The sequence below is a fragment of the Aspergillus welwitschiae genome, assembly GCF_003344945.1.
Source record: "Aspergillus welwitschiae strain CBS 139.54b unplaced genomic scaffold BDQ94scaffold_2, whole genome shotgun sequence".
Lineage (NCBI taxonomy): Eukaryota > Fungi > Ascomycota > Eurotiomycetes > Eurotiales > Aspergillaceae > Aspergillus > Aspergillus welwitschiae.
In genome coordinates, this window is record NW_020798696.1 from 885,057 (window position 1) to 903,534 (window position 18,478).

Genomic DNA, 18,478 nt, shown 5'->3' on the forward strand with positions numbered 1-18,478 from the left:
ACATTAGATTTCATAGTATGTTAAAGACTGCCATTCATTATATAGACCGTACTACCAAGGAGTAACCTCTGAGTGTGTAATGCGACAATGATATTATGTATGATTTGGTATCAAAACACTATGAGCGTTATCTAGCTCCTATGCTATTACTATGTATCAGTTCACATGATGGGGAGAGAGCATACACGACAGTGTGATAGATGGCATGTCATATATACAGGCATTATTTGTGTCCTCTTCGGGTATCAGGAGCTCTCGATGATAATAGACAAGAGCGGGTGAGAGGGTGGGTTCCCAAGAGAAAGAAGCCTGTCGTGACATAAAGCGGAAGGCGTACATACAGGATTAGAACAAGGGGGAGAGAGAGAGGGAGGTGGAGGTTTGCTCCCGTGTTATCAAAATCGAGTAGACACAAGCACGGGAGCACATCGACGAATTGAATGTCTTATTTCTCGGCATGTGGCTCGATTTGTTCCGGAGACACTTCCTTAATGTCAGGAGATGGTTGCAAAAGTGTAGTAGGAGCCTCCGCTTGGTCTTCCGGTGACTTTGATTTAGAGGTTTCGGGTTCATCGGAAGATGGCGACTTGTTCGTACCTTCCGCTGCAGTGGTGGGTGTTGACTCGTTAATTTCTGGTGCGGAGTGAGTTGTGGGCTCAATAGGCAGTTGGGTTGATTCTATCGCCGGGACCTCGTCATCGTGCACCGACGAAGCTGTGCGAGACAAGGGTGATCTCGAATACGTGTCTTGTTCGCCATTGTTGCTGCTCTCGTCGTCCTTTCGGTAGGCGGAGCTGAACTCCCCGCTCTCCCGCCGCAGGAGGATATTGCTCCACCGCTTTCTTCTGCTTCCACTGCGAGAGATAGTGGAGTCTTCACTGCGACGAGACTGCATGGACCGCCGCCTTCCTCTGTCCGCCTCGCTGGCTTCTGTGATGCTATTTAGAGCCGGAGCAGATGGCGAATTGACGGAAGTTGGTGATGCCGGCGTGTTCTTCTTCTCTTGCCATTCCTTCCGCTTCTCACTGGCCCAAGAACCCCAGGAGCTGAGATAAGCACCTGCCTTCTGGCTTGCTGCACTGACGGATGCCTGTGCTTGGGTAAGGTCGACAGCAGGAGCTTTACGCGCAGAGAACCAGGAAGCACCGCTGGTGGAGTGTACCGATGCGGTATCGGAAGGTGAAAATGGAGGAGAATTTCGCGAGCCTTTATCCAAGGATGAACGTTGCGACTGGGAGGCTTTTTCTTCATTCTTTTTGCGTTGGGCCTCCCTCATGGATTCAATGTCCGCCCAGAAGCTGTTGAATGCCGCGCTCACTTTCTTCTGTCCTGTGGAAATGTGCCTGCTCAGAGCCTCGCGGCTTTCGCGAACCCTTTCGTCTAAGTGAAGCTCCGCGACTTGTTGAGACAAACGTCGTTGGACGTCATCAATGGTGAGCCCTCCTGCGCATGGATGGCGAGGCTCAACGATCGAAAAAAGAAGCGCATCAGAGGTCAGACGCTTGAACAGCGAATAATTCGGCGTATTCCTCCACTGTGCCAAGAATTCGGAATTAAATTCCAAAGCCGGGTCTCCCTCGATATTGAATGCTTCTAGATGAGCACGGCTCCTCCGACCTAACTCGTCGGCATTCAAGGAGTTGAGCTCTTCGTGATACTGCATGCAAGCGAGGAGCGCCAAAAGGTATTCTTCGAATTGCAGTCTGATGAATTCCTCCGACCCCATGTATCCGTGGGTCTTAGGCTGCTCTGGATGGGCCTCATCCCATGTGTCGTTGATGATTTGGGTGAGAAGGTCGATCCAGCGCCGGTCTGCGACAGAAAGTGCCAAGGCATTCCGGAGGGTGGGGGATGAGATATTAATGGTATCTTCGTCAAGCTAAGGAGACAAGATATTAGCAGAGAAATTGTAGAAGCGTCGAAATTATTCTCACATTAACTAGTATGTCGCTATAGCGATCTTTTTGCTGTAACAGTAATGAATTTGTCGAGCCGACGACATACGACTTTGTTCCATAATCCGCTAGCAGATCCAGCTGCTGCAATGGCGTGTAGGGCCCGAACATGCTCCCCTAGATAATGTTAGAAGCGCCTAAGCTCTACAAGTGGTGTTTAACAAACCTTGCCGAAAATCTGCAGAGGTAGGCCCATATATGCCAATACTGTAACACTATTAGTATAAAAGTGGTGGAGAAGAAGATGAAGAAATCAGATGACCTACATGAATTCCTATCGCTCGTCTTGAGGGACGTTGGCTGTTCAACAGTCTGTGCATAGGTGTCAAACGCTGGATCGGCACAGTCCTGTAGCTTATTCAAGAGCCCAGGAATTAGAGAAACGAGAGAGAACTGAATCATGCACAGCCGCTCGCATCGGGAGCCGAAGAAGAGCATCTGCGTAACATTAGTGTGTGATGTAGGCCACTGTGTCGGGCACGCGCTTACCTTCGGCTGTAGAAGCAGAGCCTTGAAAAGAACCAAAGTTTGATATTTGAATTCATGAATCATCTCCCGCAGGGAAAGACCTTGATACAAAACGTCAATCATAGGAACGCGCAACCAGATTGCAGGTCAGTCATACCTAGATTTTGGTCTTTTGACCCCTCATCCTTCCTCAGACTGATCACGAGACCTTCTCTGAATTTCTACCAGGGTGTGAGTAACGGTCGAGGCAGACTTCTATTTAGGAACGCACCTTTAGAATATCGATATCCGAAAAATCACTGTTAATGCTGTGTCAGCTAAGCCACCCCAGGATATTATCCGGTGGACTATTGTCCAATAGCAAGGGAGAGCAAATGGCCCCAAGAATTGGCGTCGGTTGATAGACATACCGCTGCGCAAACCAAGCCGAAGTCACAACAGACAGTTTCTCCCTCAGTTGTCCCAGGCTTCGAGGGTTATCCGTCACCACAACCACCGCTTTTTGAACCGTCGATCTCGTAACATCCGGGGGCCTATATAGGAGAAGGTTCGAATCGATCTGTCTAGAACAGGAGATGCCAAAGAGCGAAGTCGCCGGTTCGGTAGGAGCCTCCTTCCGCCGCACGGTGAAGTACGAGAACTCTTCGGTGGACCTAGAAGGCACAGCGTGTGTCAACGCAGCTCAGAGCGATTCCTCGGTAGTCGTATGGATTCACGAGGGAGGGATAAGACAATTCGGGTCGTACATATGCGCTCCATCAGATAAGGCCATAAATGGTAACAATGACCAGTCATTCTCCGCTGCAGGATCGCTTCCATCGTCTCCAACGCATAACTCTATTTCGGGACCCCTGGCAGAGTAAATGAATGTATGGTTAGCAAATTAGCTCGTGCCGCGGTGGATCATATGAGAAAAATAGAGTGAAACACAGGGAACAGAGATGAGGTACAGGTGCTGGTGCTTGACGCCGACCCAGTAACCGCTATAGCGGGGGGACGAGCACTACTAGTAGTAATGGGCGTGCAATCGAGGAATGTTGATAGTGGTTTGGGTCCAAGCCACTCCGTAGCCTCCCTTCTGGAACATGTTTCCTGCCCCTCCTGGGCTTGCTTCAGCCGACGACGAGTCACTCACCTTGCATGGTGAAAGTCTATGACCATGACAATGGGATCCTGACCACTGCGGATGCAAGACATGGCGTGGGGACGGTCATAGAAAACGGGGACTGGGAAGTGACACGTTCCAAGCCAATTTCCACCTTTTAAAAAAATAGGAGGAAGCCCCTCCTGTCTAGAAGAGAACCCAATAAAACGGACGAGGCCTCACGTGGGACGAGAGGGACGACAAACAATTAATGCAAGACTGGAGGAAGCGATCACTAGTCCGAGTCAGTCGGTAGTCTTGGAATTAAACTGGACCCCGACCAGGGGGGAAGCCAGCTGTTGGCAGATTGATCCAGATCCGCTGCAGATTGGTTCCCCCGGTCGGGCGGTGAGGGGAAGTTGGGGGGAAGAGACCGACTCCTTGGAAAAGGAGGGCCCCATACGCCCCGCTGGAAAGGCTCTCTCGGGATTAAGGTTGGCTATTTAAGGTGCTGATGGCTTCTATATAGGATAAGGAATTGAAGCCCTCTTCTTCCTCTTTAGGCCCACAAAGGAACCAGAAAGACCTCAACAATCAACCGTCAGAACATTAATATGTTTTTCGTATTCGATTCTATGGCGCACATACGAAAATCCAACAAGTTTCCTCAAGGGACACACACACACAATCTCTCACAGTAAAGAGAGAGGAACAGACACATCACACCCCAATACACTCAATTTAATCAAAAAGAGATTTATAACACGCATGCTCATCAATCGTGGACCAAGAAGAAGTGTATATATAGCATCAAGAATGGGTAACAAAAATAATTCAGTCGTGTTACAGACGGGTCCAATCTCCATTTCGTCCGACTCTCAGCGCGGGTGAAAATTTTCCAAAGCGCGGATCGTGTGTGAACGCCTGGAAGTAAGATTGGCGAAAGAGTAAAAAGAAAATTTGGGAAAGGAGTCACAAGAAAGACCCGTTTCGGGCAAAAAACACCATATCACAGTCCCCGCTTCCAGTCTACATACCAAGAGAAATCGAAGGAATTGACGACGTCATTATCATATCGCATCGCTGCCTGCGCCTTGTCCATGGCATTATATTGTGGAACCTCCTCATGCGAAGGCCTGTTGTCCATCTGCGACTGCTCCTTCAACAAGCACTTGGCCAGCATCGTTGGCTTGATCAATGTTGTGGAAGTCAAGGATCTCCGAGTACCTACACTAGGTTAGCATTCAACACTCTAACAGCTCTAACTCGCAAAAACCCACATCATGATCTTCCAAGTATCCACCGGCAGGTCGGCGTCATTAAAGGACCAATCGAACTTCTCTTCCGCCACGGGTTCGTCGGTGGGGTCGTGGTAGGGGGCGAGATACTCATGTGCAAGCGCTTCGCCGGCACGGATCCGCTTCTTGGGGTCGAAAACTAGCATTCTCTCGAGAAGATCAACAGCTATGATGATGTTAGAGATTGGCCCAGCGTCGACTAATTTGACTATTGGCAATATACATACCGTCGGGGTCGGCATTCTTGAACTTGCTAGCCAAAGGTTGCCGTTCGCGTTTCGGCAGCGACTTAACAAATCGCAAAGTCTAACACGGTAAAATATTAGCGATATCTCATCGAAAGAGCAGGATTCACAGTAGCGGAGAGTGGATGCTCACGTTCTCACTGCAGATGGTCTGAATAACGTCGTCCGGCGGGGTGCCCAAAAGCTCTGTAATAATCGAGAATTGGTTGACATGATCCTTTCCTGGAAACAGTGGCTTTCCCTCCAGCATCTCCGCAAAGATGCAGGCTGCACTCCAGATATCGACTTCCACATCGTATTTTTGCCATGTGAGCATGATCTCGGGAGCGCGATAATACCGGGTCGAGACATAGCCTGTCATTTGGGGGTCTTGAATACGGGCAAGGCCAAAGTCGCAGATTTTCAAATCACAGTTCTCGTTGATGAGGATGTTGCTCGGCTTAAGATCGCGATGAACGACACCGGCCGAGTGGACATATTTAAGTCCTCGCTGCGAATGGTCAGCGTACGCCAGGCGAAAGATCCACGATAGACAAAACGCGGAAATAAATGACAGAATGGCGTACCAAAATCTGGTAGAGGAAATACTGAATGAACTGCTTTTCCAGAGGTCGGGAAGTGAGGAGTCTATGGAGGTCGGTTCCCAGGAGTTCCGTGACGAAATAGCTGCGGCGATCGTCAGAAAAATAAGGCAACTCAGTGACAGCTCGAAGCAGGCAAAGTTTCTTACATATCTTCGAGCGGAGAAATGAAGATATCACTGAGACTGATTATCTGCTCATAGTCAGCATCGCGGTACGGCGGATGGCGGACCGCCTTTTGGTGGGGGGATTTTGGCTGACATTTTCGTGTCGTAGATGCTTCAACAGTTTCAACTCGCGGTACGTTCTCTTGGACAGAACTGGTGTGCTAAACGGCTTCATAATCTTCTTGACGGCGACTGGCTGTCCTGTCAATTGATCCCTCGCAGAGCTGAATTATACCATGACAGGCGTCAGTCCATGTGCTGTTCGGGCGGGCCACAGAAGCCATCCGCGTGGCGGGCGAAATCCAGAAGAGGGGTTGTCGAACTTACCAGACAAGACCAAAAGCGCCCATTCCCACAGGCTGCAGGTCTGTGTACCTGCGAGAGAATGAGTAAATGGTCGATAGATCATACTGATCTTCTTTAAATCGTCAAAAAGAGTCGCACCTGCTTGTAATTTCGAAGGTTGTGCCGAAGATCTGGGCACGCACGAATTCCGCCATTTTGGAGCAAGGATGACGGTACACCGCACTCAAAGAGGGGGGAAGTGGGAGCCTCGGAAGCTCTTTCTCAGGAGATCTGGAGATTAAGTGTGGAAGCCGAAAAAAGAGACAAGTGACCGAGGGGAGTGAGGTGAGAGAGGTAGTAGAGTTGAAGAAAAAAAAGTGAGGGCAGTAGCAGGAGAGGCTAAAGTGAACAACGACAAGAGCAAGAATGAAATGCGGGATGTAGGAACGAGGTACGACTGGTTGTTGGTGGTGTTGGAGAAAAGAAAGAGGCAGCAAAAGACCGTAGGTGGCGCCCAGCAGGGTGTGTGGGGAAAACGAGTCTCTCTCTAGTAATTCCTACTAGTCCGTTGAGTTCTCAGTCAGTCTCCGGAACGCCCAAAACAAGACCGATGACGTCCGCGACGGAAGCAGGGTATCGCAGAAAGGTCCGGCTGAGTGTGGGCACAACTACTAAGAGCAGCTTTGCAATTCTTAATTCTTTTCTCTCTCGCCTACTACCGATCGACTAGTGCCACTGCGACTGTGACGCGGTCCTGTCTAGACTCTTGAGTCATACCCATTGGTTGGATTGGTTGGAAGAGGGTTCCAAATTTCAGGGAAGAGGCCCGTCACGCTTACCTAACAGGCGATGGGAGAATTTCTCCCCAGAGGGGCACTACTATTATGGTCGGCATGTAATTGATATCTAGTTCTTACATTGAAGTCTTCTCTGATGGATCTCCTTACGATTCTCTGTATATAAAGAATTATCAATGCCCTGCGGGATCTACCAGGATCGTTGCTCAAGCGCCAGCAACGGTCAATGGGTAAAACTTCTGACCATGAAGCTGACTCCTGCTCTATGGGTATAAAACATATGTTAGGTATCCAGAGGCTGGCGAGATTCTATTGTGTGAAACAGATACTTATGAGCTTGTGCAGTATACCTCAAGGTCCCAAGTCAGCCCATTCAAACGGTCACTAACTAACTGATGATCGATGGATTGGACTACCATCGCGATCGATCCGAATACTACTGAGTATGATTCCAAGAAGGCGTCTACTACGTAATGCCCAACCGGGGCGAACCATACCATCAGTCCTACTAGTCGTAGTTAGCATCAAGCTGTGCTCCTCAATGTCATCATACCCCCTCGGTGGGGCTCAGCCGGTTCCAATCAATTCCACCAATTTCGTGACGAACAACCCATCATATTATTCTGTCCACTGATATAATTATATCTACATGTCGGCCGAACAACGATCGTCTCATACACTCAACTTAGTATCCGCCAAAGCTTCTAATTCTGTCTAAGGGGGGACCTGGGGCAAAAAAAAACGGAAGATGGGCAATTAGGTGATACTAACATTAGTACAGTAATCCGTGCTATGTATGGAAACTATATCCGGGTTTGTGTAAGGCTGTTCAGGCTGTCATGATGACTGTTTGACAGATTTCCCTCCTATGCCAATATTAGCATCGAGGAGTTTCAGCACAGGAAATTTGCACGGGGTGCCAACGCAGCTAGTGCTCGGCAGAGGCCATGCTGCCTGACAGGAGGGGAGAGGTCTTAGGATGATTACTATATGCCGATACCACCTAATTTACCCGAGATGGTCCAACCCCATCATCACCTGCGCTCTGACCTTAAAAGCTGTTTCTTCCAAACATAAAATGCTTAGTACACAAGACATCAAGTTCAGAGCAGCCGGTCAAAGTCCAGCTCTCATATCTGCAAGGAGTTGTTGCACAATGGCGGTACGTTTCGACAATGTGGGAAATACCACATGACACCCGCTTTGACACGGCCATCCCTGCTGAACTACAATAAACTGGTTTCATGTTGGCATGAAGAAAAGTAACGTCCTACAGCATGACCGTTCTATGTGAGGGGCTGCAAGGCTGATGCCAAAACATTGGATGAAGAGTTCCTGTCGTAGATTTCAATGTTGACAGTGTCTAAACCGATTTATTGGCTGCTTCTACATTCCTAGATATATGGTCTTCTGCATGTCTGATTTTCTAAGTAACAGTTAATACTAGTATGGATGCTGCAGTCAACATAAGTTAGCTCCGTTGGGAATGGGACGAGCGGGAGATTCGTTGGCATGCTACTACTACACGAGGTAACGTTTAAGCCAGGTAGGTTCATGAAGCCGCGTTCTATGTAACCTTGATCGTAGCCATTGAACGCGACCAGCGGTGTTGGACAATGTGTATGCTTCTGAGACTGAAAATCAATCAGCATATACAAGCTGCAAATTGTTGTTGTTGATATATATACACCATTACAAGTCAGGCGTAATAAAATTTGAGTCGAAGCCTACTGTCACCTGTCCACGTCTTCAAAGTCGAGAAACGAAGATGTCCGTAATCGACGGGCAATGCTAGTAGATCCGAGCGCGAATTGCTGACGTGCTATGGTTATAAGCAGTCTGATCGCATTGATGTTGGAGTCCACCCTCAGCCTTCTTTCAGCCGCATACCGACGCTCTCGTGGTGGATTTTGCTGTTGTGTAAAGAAATGTTTGGGTTTTAACCCGCCCTCTTCTGTTACTACAGCATAAAACTCTGATGGGTACGAGAATAGGGAGCCATGACCATGTAACTATGGTGAGGGGAAGAAAGAGGGCTAGGGGTGTCTTTAGCTGTGGTAGCTTCAGCCAGTGTTTCATGTCCACATGGTTGTTGTCTCAAAACATTTCTCCGAACCAAGTACCTATTATTAACGCAGGATTCGAGGGCAGCGGGGGGGGGGGGGGGGAAAGACGACTTCAAGACGGATACTAGTGTACTCCATAGTGAGAAAACGAGAAAACTTAGAATCAAGCCATTCATTTTCGGACACGTCCAAAACGATCATCCAGGACGGGATGCTCTACAAGGGGCACCCCTACACTAATACTCTCGATACGGTCGAAGAAAGCATGGTCATAAGATAAGTAGGTACTTTGTAGTAAATTGGGGGCTAAACCAATTCATATCGACAGGCCAGAGAATACTGGGTTCTATATGCTCAAGTGCAAAGTAGGTTGATAGGGATTAATGCTATTGGATGTAGCAACAAGTGACCAGGTAGCCTCATGAATTGCCCGGTTAGTCTGATGATCTTCTAAGCACAGTGTTCCACTCGGGTGCTGTTGTTAGCCACAGCCTCACTTCATGTGCTGCTGGACGAGATGATGCTCTGAAGGGTAAACGGAATGAGAAAAGACACCATCTATACGAAGAAGAAAAAACACAATAATTAACAAAAGAAGAAATGTATCATATCGAAGATCTAAGTATAAAAGGGGATCGACACTCACTCCCTGCGTCAAGAAAATATGCGAAAAATGTTTGTTTGGATCATCAGGAGCACGGGGTACCACCGAATCGGCTCTAGACCAGATGTGACACAATACCATCAAGAGGGAGAGTCAAACCCTTCACTTGGGGTTTATGGACGCACACAGTAGTAGAGTAGAGTTGGTTGGAGGAAGGGAAGAATAAAAGACACACGCTAAAATATTACGAGCGACAGAGAAAGCCTAGCTAGGCAAATTGAAGTGTGCCCTGTCTGGGCTGACTTGTTGTAACCGCTGCCACTGGCGTTTTGAGCTACTAGTAAGTTAGTCCCTTTTTTTGCCTCCCCCGGCCTGCCCACAAATTTGACCACAAGAATAGTACGTACTGTAGTAGTAGGCAAAGCGTGGGTTATTATTTTTTTAGGGGCAAATTAGAGGGGGTCTCAAAGAAGTAGGAGTATTTCAGACATCCTTTGGAGAGAGAACTTTGGCCATCAAGTGAACCCGGCCATTGACATAAAAGATCGGAATAGTAGAGGGTATTATTATTATTGTTATTTATTATTATTATTATTTCGAGTGACTATTATACTTACAACCCCCAGATCGATCAGATCCATTCATCCATTCAAACCCCCATTTAGCGCCAGTGTCTTTCTCCTCTTTTTTTTTTTTTCTCTGTCTCTTTCTCTCTCTCTCTCTTTCCAGGCTTCTGTCTCGCTCTCACTTGCTCTCCCTTTATGCCTTTCACTTGCGGTAAGCTTGGGTCGCCCGGTCCACGTTTTTCCCAAATACCCACCCGCGCCCCTACCGATCGAGCGAGTATGTAATCCTCCTCCGTCTTTCTGCCATCTCCACTTCCACCTGTCTAGATGACGATTGGGAAACATCCACAACTGGCCCATCCATCCCATCCCATCCCCATCCCATCCTCTCTCTACCAACCACTACGAATTAACCATCCATCAATCAATCACATCCTACCATTCACCTCCTCCTCTTCCTCCCTCCACCCCCTCATTTTCCCTTTTTCTACCATTTAACGCACACGAACTTATTCTCCTTTATAATGACCAGTAATAATACCTAATTCCCTTTCATATTCACGCCCGCGCATTCTGCCCCCCCATCCCATCCCATCCCATCCCATCTCATCTCCTTCCTCCCTTAACTACCCGCCTGATTGATCGACCCGACCGACGACTGATCCCCATTGCTTACATTATCTCACTCGAGATCCGCGCTCTCATCCACTCTCCCACATCATCCCCCCCCCGATCGACTTTAACTACCCTTTTTAGCGTCAGGTCGTCATTCTCGCTCGCTTTCCTGCTCCGCAGTTAGACCTCTTGACACCCCTCACCACTCGATCAAACCTCCAGCTAAACCATCCTACTCCGCGCTTGGGCTCGGCGTCTTTTCGTTGCTTCGCTGTCTCCCCTGCTTTCTTTCCACCTCCTGCGTCACGAGCCAACACCTCCGTCCCCCGGGAGCTTGCAGTTGTCGTCGCTCCGGCCTTCCCCGTTTCGACCTCGAGCCGTCTGTTGTGGCTCTGCCTCCGGCCACTACGCGCGCAAGCCTCGATCCCTGATCGAACCCCATTGTCGATCGCATATACGACTGTCTCTCTTTTGCTCTCCCAACCCGACCGCAGCAGCGATATCCTCTCCCCCCATTGCGCCGCTCATAAACCTCCGTCCGCAATCACATCTGTCTGTTTTGGTCGTTGGAGCTGCCACTAGTCTGGGAATTCGCTTCTCCCGTCGGCGTCGGGTCTCAGCGTCCTGACAGGTTGATGCCGTATCCTTCCGCAGGCAGCTAATGGGTTAGCTTTCCGCTGTCTGGGAATCATACCGAGAACATGGGTTCGTGTGTGAGTACGGAGGCGACAGGAGATGCGGAGTCGAAGCGGAGGAGCCAAGCAATCGACCGAAAACTAGAAGAGGACTCTAGGCGACTACGGCGAGAGTGCAAGATCCTATTACTTGGTTGGTTGCAATCCGCTCATCCGGCTATACAGGAGTCGATGGGCTTTCAAGGTCAACTCTCGCTAACTGTGATCTCTTGTTTTGATCGTAGGTTCTGGAGAGAGCGGCAAGTCGACCATCGTGAAGCAAATGAAAATCATCCACCAAAATGGCTACACAGTCGAAGAGCTGGCTTTATATCGCCTGACGGTTTACAAGAACCTCCTCGATTGTACCAAATCTCTCATAGCAGCTTATCATCAGTTCTCACTAGAACCCTCGAGTCAAAAAGTCCGCGACTACATCCAATTCCTTTCCGATTACAACATTGACCCTGATCCCAATATACCCCTGGATTCCAAGGTCGGCGATGCGATAACGTATCTCTGGAACGACCCTTGTACTTCCAATGTGCTGGAGCATCAGAACGAATTCTATCTGATGGATTCTGCGCCATAGTAAGTGCTTGCGTCAATCGAGTCCTTCCACAAGCGCAGCCGCTGACCGAGTCCTTCTAGTTTCTTTCAGGAAGCTAAGCGGATAGCTTCCCCGGATTACATACCTAACGTGAATGATGTACTCCGCGCGCGAACAAAAACGACAGGTATATATGAGACGCGATTCACAATGGGCCAACTTAGCATACAGTATGATCTGTCCTCTCTTTGAAGGGTCGACCCCTGTTTCACCGACCACTTTCTGACTTGTCACATAGTATGTTTGATGTTGGCGGCCAGCGGAGCGAGCGGAAGAAGTGGATCCATTGCTTTGAAAACGTAACATCCATCATCTTCTGCGTGGCGCTGAGTGAGTATGACCAAGTATTACTGGAGGAGAGCAACCAGGTATGTCTCTGAGCACTCCAAATCGCCTTGCCTATGCGCCCTGCTGATCTCGGTTTCAGAATCGCATGATGGAAAGCTTAGTCCTGTTCGATTCTGTGGTTAATTCTCGATGGTTTATGCGAACGAGCATAATTCTATTCCTGAATAAGGTCGATCTTTTCAAACAAAAGCTTCCTCGGTCTCCATTGAACCATTACTTTCCGGACTATTCAGGCGGTAATGACGTAAATCGGGCGGCCAAGTACCTTCTTTGGAGATTCAATCAAGTCAACAGAGCGCATCTGAATCTCTACCCTCAGTAAGTATTGATCAATCTTGTTCGTGTTGTATAGATCACTAATTCTCCACCAAGTCTGACTCAGGCCACCGACACGACGAATATCCGTCTAGTATTTGCCGCTGTAAAGGAAACAATACTGCAAAATGCCCTCAAGGATTCGGGTATTCTGTGAAATAGCCATCGTTCGATGAGCAACCAGACCCGGTTTAGGCGGCTTCCATCTCGATGACAATGTCCGCTCATTACCGAGATTCTCCACTTTGGCGATTGCCTATGTTGTGTAGAGGCCGACCTATCTGCCCTCTCACTAGTCCAAATTTCCGGCCCCGGTCTTACTGACGAACCTCATTTCTCTCTGAAACCTCGACCCTTCCGATTTGCACCCTATTCGCAGCTTTGGCGTTCGTTATCTTTCGATTTTCTTTGTTCATTTGTTTCACCACATTGTGTTCAGTCGGTAGGCATCGGCGTTACGGTGCTAAGTTGACCTCACAGTTCAATGTGCCTGGCGCTGGGTTGGTTCATGGTCATTGGAATTTGTGGCATGGTGTCAATTTTCTTTTTCTTTTTCATTTGTGATCATTTCAGGATGATATGTTTCTTGGGGCTTTTCTATCTGCATCGGCCATAACAGTCCACGTCCAACTTCTCGGGCTGACCATCAATCCATAAGCTCAACATCTTCAAGACCAGGAACAGCAAGCTACTGGCCTTGGCACTACTTTCTTTGCACGTGGACTGCGCAAAGCCTTTTGATATCCTGTCTCATGCCTCGGGGATTTCCTACAACCCTTTTCGTTTCTTTCCCCATGATCTTTGACTCTGCATCTAATGGCGATCTCTCTTTACACACTATCCTAATCTTTTATGCTATTGCTCGGCATTTTACTTTCCTCGTTGCTCTCGTCCCGTCTATACCACGCAGCTTGTTGTAGCGATCCTATGCATGCAATTGATCTCTTACCCATGAAGTGCCACCGTGCCCTTTGTACAGCGATATTGCCCATCGCGAGAGGAGTGGTTCCATCAGATGATGCTGTAATGCGTGCTGCTTACTGTCTTGGAGTCGGTGCTGCTTCCTTTGACGTTCTCTTACCCGCCCAAAAAGGCGAGCATATCTAGGCAAAGGCCCAGTCATGGCCAATGCCTTCAGGTACAACCACCGTCTTAGCCGGTGGTTAGAAGTGGGCCAGGCAAGTCGCAGCGCTGTTTACCGGGCGTGTGTAGGTATGCAAACCTACGAGCGCCGCTCATGTTGGTTCCTTTAGTTAGTTCATGGAGCCAATCAAGGGGACATTGGAGAGGGCTTGCACCGTGCGAGGGTCATGGGAAACGCATGGCTCGCGCGGAGTTCTTCGAGCTCAGACCGTCGATCCTAGCGCTCGAATGAGATGATGGATGGGCAGGACGTTGATGACCCGCCGATCGGACAGGAAGGTTGCAGTGCGGGGGTGGGGATGAGGCCGGAGATGGACTGGACCCGGAGGACTGAGCTGCGGCGGACGGTTAGATTGAAAGAGCTGTACTCTGTAGAAAGGAAGATGCAATCAAGAGGGAAAAGAAACGAGAAAAAAGAAGGAACAAACACATGTAGATTGATCCCAAAGGTAGTTTCACCTCTGTAATAGTTCTGGCGATCAAAGAAAGTAGCAATTGGGAGGAGTAAGTTATTCTAAGACAAGAGGACTCGTGTACGGTATCAATACACAGTCAAGTCACCAAGTCTCAGAGTCAATCCTCCAACTAGTGAGAACTTCCCAGCGATCACCATGCGTCATAGCGGCAGCTCCGGTCAGGCCAGACGGCGACAGTCAGACGAACGAGATGGTGGTGGAGCAGCGATGAATTATTTCAAGTTGTCTCTGTCGCCTAAAACCCCTCATCCAAGGAAACGTCGTGACTTCTATTGAGTTCAGGCCCAGTTCCGGACAATCCGTCAGTCAACACACCCTTCATCCAATGCTGGTCCAGCATCCAGGGAGCTACACGGCAGCTTGGGGCTTTGCCCAGTTACGCTGCTCAATTTGCGATTGAGCTAGTTGGAGTTCCATGGAAGCCTAGACACTTGCCTCGCACGACATTGCATGAGAAACCGGGGACAAACGTATGATCCCCCATTCCGGATTCCTGTTCGATCCCCCATCTATCGCCAACTGCGATCCCAGACTTCGATATTACCCCTCCCGGGTAGTCTCGCATGCCCTGCTTTGATCCCAGCATTGCGAGTTAGACACCCCTTGTGACGCAGTTGGTTGAGGGGAAGGAAGAGAAGTCACAGTCTGCTACTTTTGATTCTTACTATAGTGAAGTATAGTCAGTCAGTCAGTCAGTCAGTCCGTGGGTACTACTTACAATACCTCGTTCCCACCCCCCTCCCACTTCCTTCCTCTTCTTTGTCCTCTCCCTCCTCCCTCCCAAGTCTCAGCTTCCCCCTTTTTCTTTCGCCTTTTTCCACTACTATAGGATTCGAGGCGCTTCCCTGGTTCAGGCTTCTTTGTTATCGAATGCCCTACACTCAAATAGTTGGCTAGTCTATTGACCTATCCGCCATAGACTTCTTGAACTAGTGCCTCTGCCACCTCAACGCTTGTTCAGCTACAATGTCTTCGGAACAGCCTCGTCGTGAAAGAAAGCCTTCGGTTGGAGCTCCAGTTTCCGAGCTTCAGGGGCCCATTGGTCCCGGCTTCAGTCGTCCCAAGCACAGGCGGACCTTCACTGGCTTCGGACCCGCAGAGATCAAAAGCGTCGAAGCCAGTATTCCCGAGCATCTTAGGGAGGCGTGAGTACCCATTTTCATCCAACCCTTTGTCATAGACTATACCTCCAGCTCTTCATAGCTACAGGCTTGTCTGATGTTCTACGACCATGGGAGTATCGCTGACCTGCATTGTCTCTTAGATGGCGGAAGCACGTAGGATAATCAATGACGCGCTTTAGACCTGATATCACCTTGCTAAACCTGCGTTTGTTATAGTCCGCCAATGGATTCTCCAACAAAGAAGAGTTCGAAGTAAGTTGGATAACACAGAACCGTGCTGACAGAGTCGAGCATTTCACTTATTATGTGAATAGGATGAGCTGGTCCGCCACATTGAAACTACTTTGGCTCGTTCCCTGTACAACTGCGATGAATTGTATATTGACCCTTGTTGGACAGCGCTGGGGAACGCAAATGACTGACGAATTAGGGCCGCATACTCTGGGACCGCCCTAGCCTTTCGAGATCGCTTGATTATCGAATGGAATAAGACGCAACAGCGACAGGCTTCTGCTGACCAGAAGCGGGTGTATTGTGAGTGACATTTTGAACTTCATAGACCATATTTTACTTGATTGTCGTAATACTAACAATCCTTGACAGATCTTTCGCTCGAATTCCTCATGGGCAGAGCTCTGGATAATGCTATGCTCAATGTCGGCTTGAAGGACGTTGCAAGAGGTAGGAATCTTGGGGAAAAGATTGCTCAAAACATTTTACTGATTCTATGAAAAAAGAGGGTTTGAAGGATCTTGGCTTCCGAGTCGAAGATGTCATTAGCCAGGAGCATGATGCTGCGCTGGGAAATGGGGGTCTTGGACGCTTGGCTGCGTGTCTACTCGATAGTCTGGCGACATTGAACTATCCAGCCTGGGGTTACGGTCTACGCTACCGTTATGGTATTTTCAAGCAGGAAATTGTAGACGGGTACCAGATGGAAGTCCCCGACTACTGGCTTGACTTCAACCCATGGGAGTTCCCTCGGCACGAAATCACCGTCGATATCCAGTTTTATGGCTGGGTGAGGAAATACCAGGACGAGAATGGTAAAACCATCCACTCGTGGCAAGACGGCGAAACCGTGCAAGCAGTAGCATACGATGTTCCTGTTCCAGGCTATGGCACGCGGACCACGAATAACCTTCGGCTGTGGTCTTGCAAGGCTTCCAGCGGAGAGTTCAACTTCCAGAAGTTCAACGCTGGCGATTACGAAAGTGCTGTCGCAGAGCAACAACGTGCGGAAACCATCTCTGCGGTGCTCTACCCGAATGACAACCTTGACAGGGGTAAGGAGCTGAGATTAAAACAACAGTACTTTTGGTGTGCTGCCTCTCTGTTCGACATTGTCCGGAGATTCAAGAAGACCAAGAGAGCATGGAGCGAGTTCCCCGACCAAGTTGCCATCCAATTGAATGACACTCACCCAACCCTGGCTATAGTTGAACTGCAGCGCATTTTGATTGACAACGAAGGTCTCGAGTGGGACGAGGCGTGGGATATTGTGACCAAGACCTTTGGATACACGAATCACACGGTTTTGCCAGAGGCCTTGGAGAAGTGGTCTGTCCCGCTGGTGCAAAACCTGCTACCACGGCACATGCAGATTATTTTCGACATCAACTTATATTTCCTACAGCATGTCGAGAAGAACTTTCCTCAAGATAGAGATTTACTGTCCCGGGTGTCGATCATTGAAGAGTCCCACCCCAAGATGGTGAGAATGGCTTACATCGCGATAATTGGCTCCCATAAAGTCAACGGTGTCGCAGAATTACACTCAGATCTATTGCGGACCACCCTTTTCAAAGATTTCGTCACAATTTATGGCCCGGACAAGTTCACTAATGTCACCAATGGAGTTACTCCACGTCGCTGGCTACACCAGGCAAACCCACGATTGTCTGATCTAATCGCTTCCAGGCTCGGAGGATATCAGTTCTTAACTGACTTGACACTTCTAGACCGGCTCGAGGCTTTCGTCGATGACAAGGCATTCCAGCGTGAATGGGCCGAAATTAAAACCGCGAACAAGATCCGTCTGGCTAAACACATCAAGGAGACTACCGGATACAGTGTAAATCCACAGGCATTGTTTGATATTCAGGTGAAGCGTATCCATGAATATAAGCGGCAGCAGCTTAACATCTTCGGTGTCATCCACCGATACTTGAGGATCAAGTCCATGTCTGCGGAAGAGAAAAAGAAGGCGCTGCCGCGCGTGTCTATTTTTGGAGGCAAAGCAGCACCAGGCTATTGGATGGCAAAGACCGTCATTCACCTCATAAACAAAGTCGCATCGGTGGTAAACAATGACCCAGAAGTTGGTGACCTTTTGAAGGTGATTTTCATCGAAGACTACAACGTCAGTAAGGCCGAAATTATCTGCCCAGCGTCTGATATCAGCGAGCACATCTCTACAGCTGGTACCGAGGGAAGCGGTACTAGTAACATGAAATTTGTCATGAATGGCGGCTTGATCATTGGAACTTGCGACGGTGCTAACGTATGAGACCCTATTTACCGTGCGTAATGCCGATGCTAACCAGCACCCCTTTATAGATCGAGATTACCAGAGAAATTGGGGAGCAGAACATATTCCTCTTTGGAAATCTAGCAGAGGATGTGGAAGAGCTTCGTCACCGACATCTCTACGGCGATTTCCAGCTCGATCCTCACTTGGCTAAAGTTTTCGATGCAATCCGTGGCGGCGTGTTCGGTGATGTCAACAACTTCTCTGCACTCATTGCCTCTATTGTTGAGCACGGAGATTACTACCTAGTCTCTGACGACTTCAATTCGTATATCACCACGCAGGACCTGGTAGATGAGTCGTTCCAGAACCGCGAGGAGTGGTTAACCAAGTCCATCACCAGTGTGGCACGCATGGGTTTCTTCTCGACGGACCGCGTGATCAATGAGTACGCTGAGAGCATTTGGAACGTAGAGCCCCTCGATGTGGAGAAATAGACGGTGGCGATTGAAGTTGGACTTTTGCATCGTCTGGTCTCTCCTTTTCAGTTTGCCTTTTCGTCACCCGCTTCACTTTCTCGCTTTTCT

The 18,478-nt window shown here is 48.9% G+C and overlaps 5 protein-coding genes across 5 annotated transcripts; 2 read left to right on the forward strand and 3 right to left on the reverse strand.

Moving 5' to 3' along the window:
- Window positions 1–19: 19 nt before the first annotated feature.
- Window positions 20–3,711, reverse strand: BDQ94DRAFT_45909 (putative Avl9 protein). The gene is made up of 10 exons (XM_026775833.1): window positions 3,559–3,711; window positions 3,170–3,274; window positions 2,834–3,076; window positions 2,695–2,722; window positions 2,581–2,644; window positions 2,445–2,524; window positions 2,222–2,393; window positions 2,122–2,162; window positions 1,935–2,072; window positions 20–1,879 (listed from the first exon to the last, which is right to left on the reverse strand). The coding sequence occupies exons 1-10, from the start codon at window positions 3,618–3,620 to the stop codon at window positions 446–448; spliced, it is 2,367 nt and encodes a 788-aa protein (XP_026631631.1). The 5' UTR covers window positions 3,621–3,711; the 3' UTR covers window positions 20–445.
- Window positions 3,712–4,051: 340 nt separating this feature from the next.
- On the reverse strand, window positions 4,052–6,766 carry sakA (mitogen-activated protein kinase HOG1). The gene is made up of 9 exons (XM_026764436.1): window positions 6,243–6,766; window positions 6,126–6,173; window positions 5,893–6,022; window positions 5,781–5,824; window positions 5,617–5,716; window positions 5,184–5,540; window positions 5,033–5,111; window positions 4,788–4,971; window positions 4,052–4,734 (listed from the first exon to the last, which is right to left on the reverse strand). Exons 1-9 carry the CDS (start codon window positions 6,296–6,298, stop codon window positions 4,632–4,634), a joined length of 1,101 nt encoding a protein of 366 aa, XP_026631632.1. The 5' UTR covers window positions 6,299–6,766; the 3' UTR covers window positions 4,052–4,631.
- A 2,555-nt stretch (window positions 6,767–9,321) lies between these two features.
- Window positions 9,322–9,805, reverse strand: BDQ94DRAFT_134276 (uncharacterized protein; the record flags this gene model as incomplete). Its single annotated transcript, XM_026764437.1, has 1 exon — window positions 9,322–9,805. A coding segment is annotated over exon 1 (247 nt), but the record flags the coding sequence as incomplete, so codon positions are not given.
- A 1,504-nt stretch (window positions 9,806–11,309) lies between these two features.
- gpaB (guanine nucleotide-binding protein subunit alpha gpaB) lies at window positions 11,310–13,183 on the forward strand. Its single transcript, XM_026775835.1, has 6 exons — window positions 11,310–11,559; window positions 11,651–11,996; window positions 12,057–12,185; window positions 12,254–12,383; window positions 12,443–12,681; window positions 12,736–13,183. The coding sequence occupies exons 1-6, from the start codon at window positions 11,433–11,435 to the stop codon at window positions 12,833–12,835; spliced, it is 1,071 nt and encodes a 356-aa protein (XP_026631634.1). The 5' UTR covers window positions 11,310–11,432; the 3' UTR covers window positions 12,836–13,183.
- A 2,080-nt stretch (window positions 13,184–15,263) lies between these two features.
- Window positions 15,264–18,388, forward strand: glpV (glycogen phosphorylase; the record flags this gene model as incomplete). Its single annotated transcript, XM_026770384.1, has 8 exons — window positions 15,264–15,442; window positions 15,562–15,574; window positions 15,638–15,673; window positions 15,736–15,797; window positions 15,852–15,955; window positions 16,025–16,102; window positions 16,159–17,924; window positions 17,981–18,388. 8 exons carry the CDS (start codon window positions 15,264–15,266, stop codon window positions 18,386–18,388), a joined length of 2,646 nt encoding a protein of 881 aa, XP_026631635.1.
- Window positions 18,389–18,478: the final 90 nt, after the last annotated feature.

What these genes read in the sequence shown, in the direction of transcription:
- gpaB (XM_026775835.1), top strand. Translation starts at nt 11,433, where the DNA reads ATGGGTTCGTGTGTGAGTACGGAGGCGACAGGAGATGCGGAGTCGAAG. An exon ending in CTGATGGATTCTGCGCCATA is followed by an intron (nt 11,997 to 12,056) that starts GTAAGTGCTTGC and finishes GAGTCCTTCTAG; the next exon opens with TTTCTTTCAGGAAGCTAAGC. An exon ending in CATCTGAATCTCTACCCTCA is followed by an intron (nt 12,682 to 12,735) that starts GTAAGTATTGAT and finishes TTCTCCACCAAG; the next exon opens with TCTGACTCAGGCCACCGACA.
- BDQ94DRAFT_45909 (XM_026775833.1), bottom strand. Translation starts at nt 3,620, where the DNA reads ATGTCTTGCATCCGCAGTGGTCAGGATCCCATTGTCATGGTCATAGAC. An exon ending in TCGGCTTGGTTTGCGCAGCG is followed by an intron (nt 2,723 to 2,833) that starts GTATGTCTATCA and finishes CAGCATTAACAG; the next exon opens with TGATTTTTCGGATATCGATA. An exon ending in CGGATATCGATATTCTAAAG is followed by an intron (nt 2,645 to 2,694) that starts GTGCGTTCCTAA and finishes ACACCCTGGTAG; the next exon opens with AAATTCAGAGAAGGTCTCGT.
- sakA (XM_026764436.1), bottom strand. Translation starts at nt 6,298, where the DNA reads ATGGCGGAATTCGTGCGTGCCCAGATCTTCGGCACAACCTTCGAAATT. An exon ending in ACCTTCGAAATTACAAGCAG is followed by an intron (nt 6,174 to 6,242) that starts GTGCGACTCTTT and finishes ATTCTCTCGCAG; the next exon opens with GTACACAGACCTGCAGCCTG. An exon ending in CAAGAATGCCGACCCCGACG is followed by an intron (nt 4,972 to 5,032) that starts GTATGTATATTG and finishes ACATCATCATAG; the next exon opens with CTGTTGATCTTCTCGAGAGA.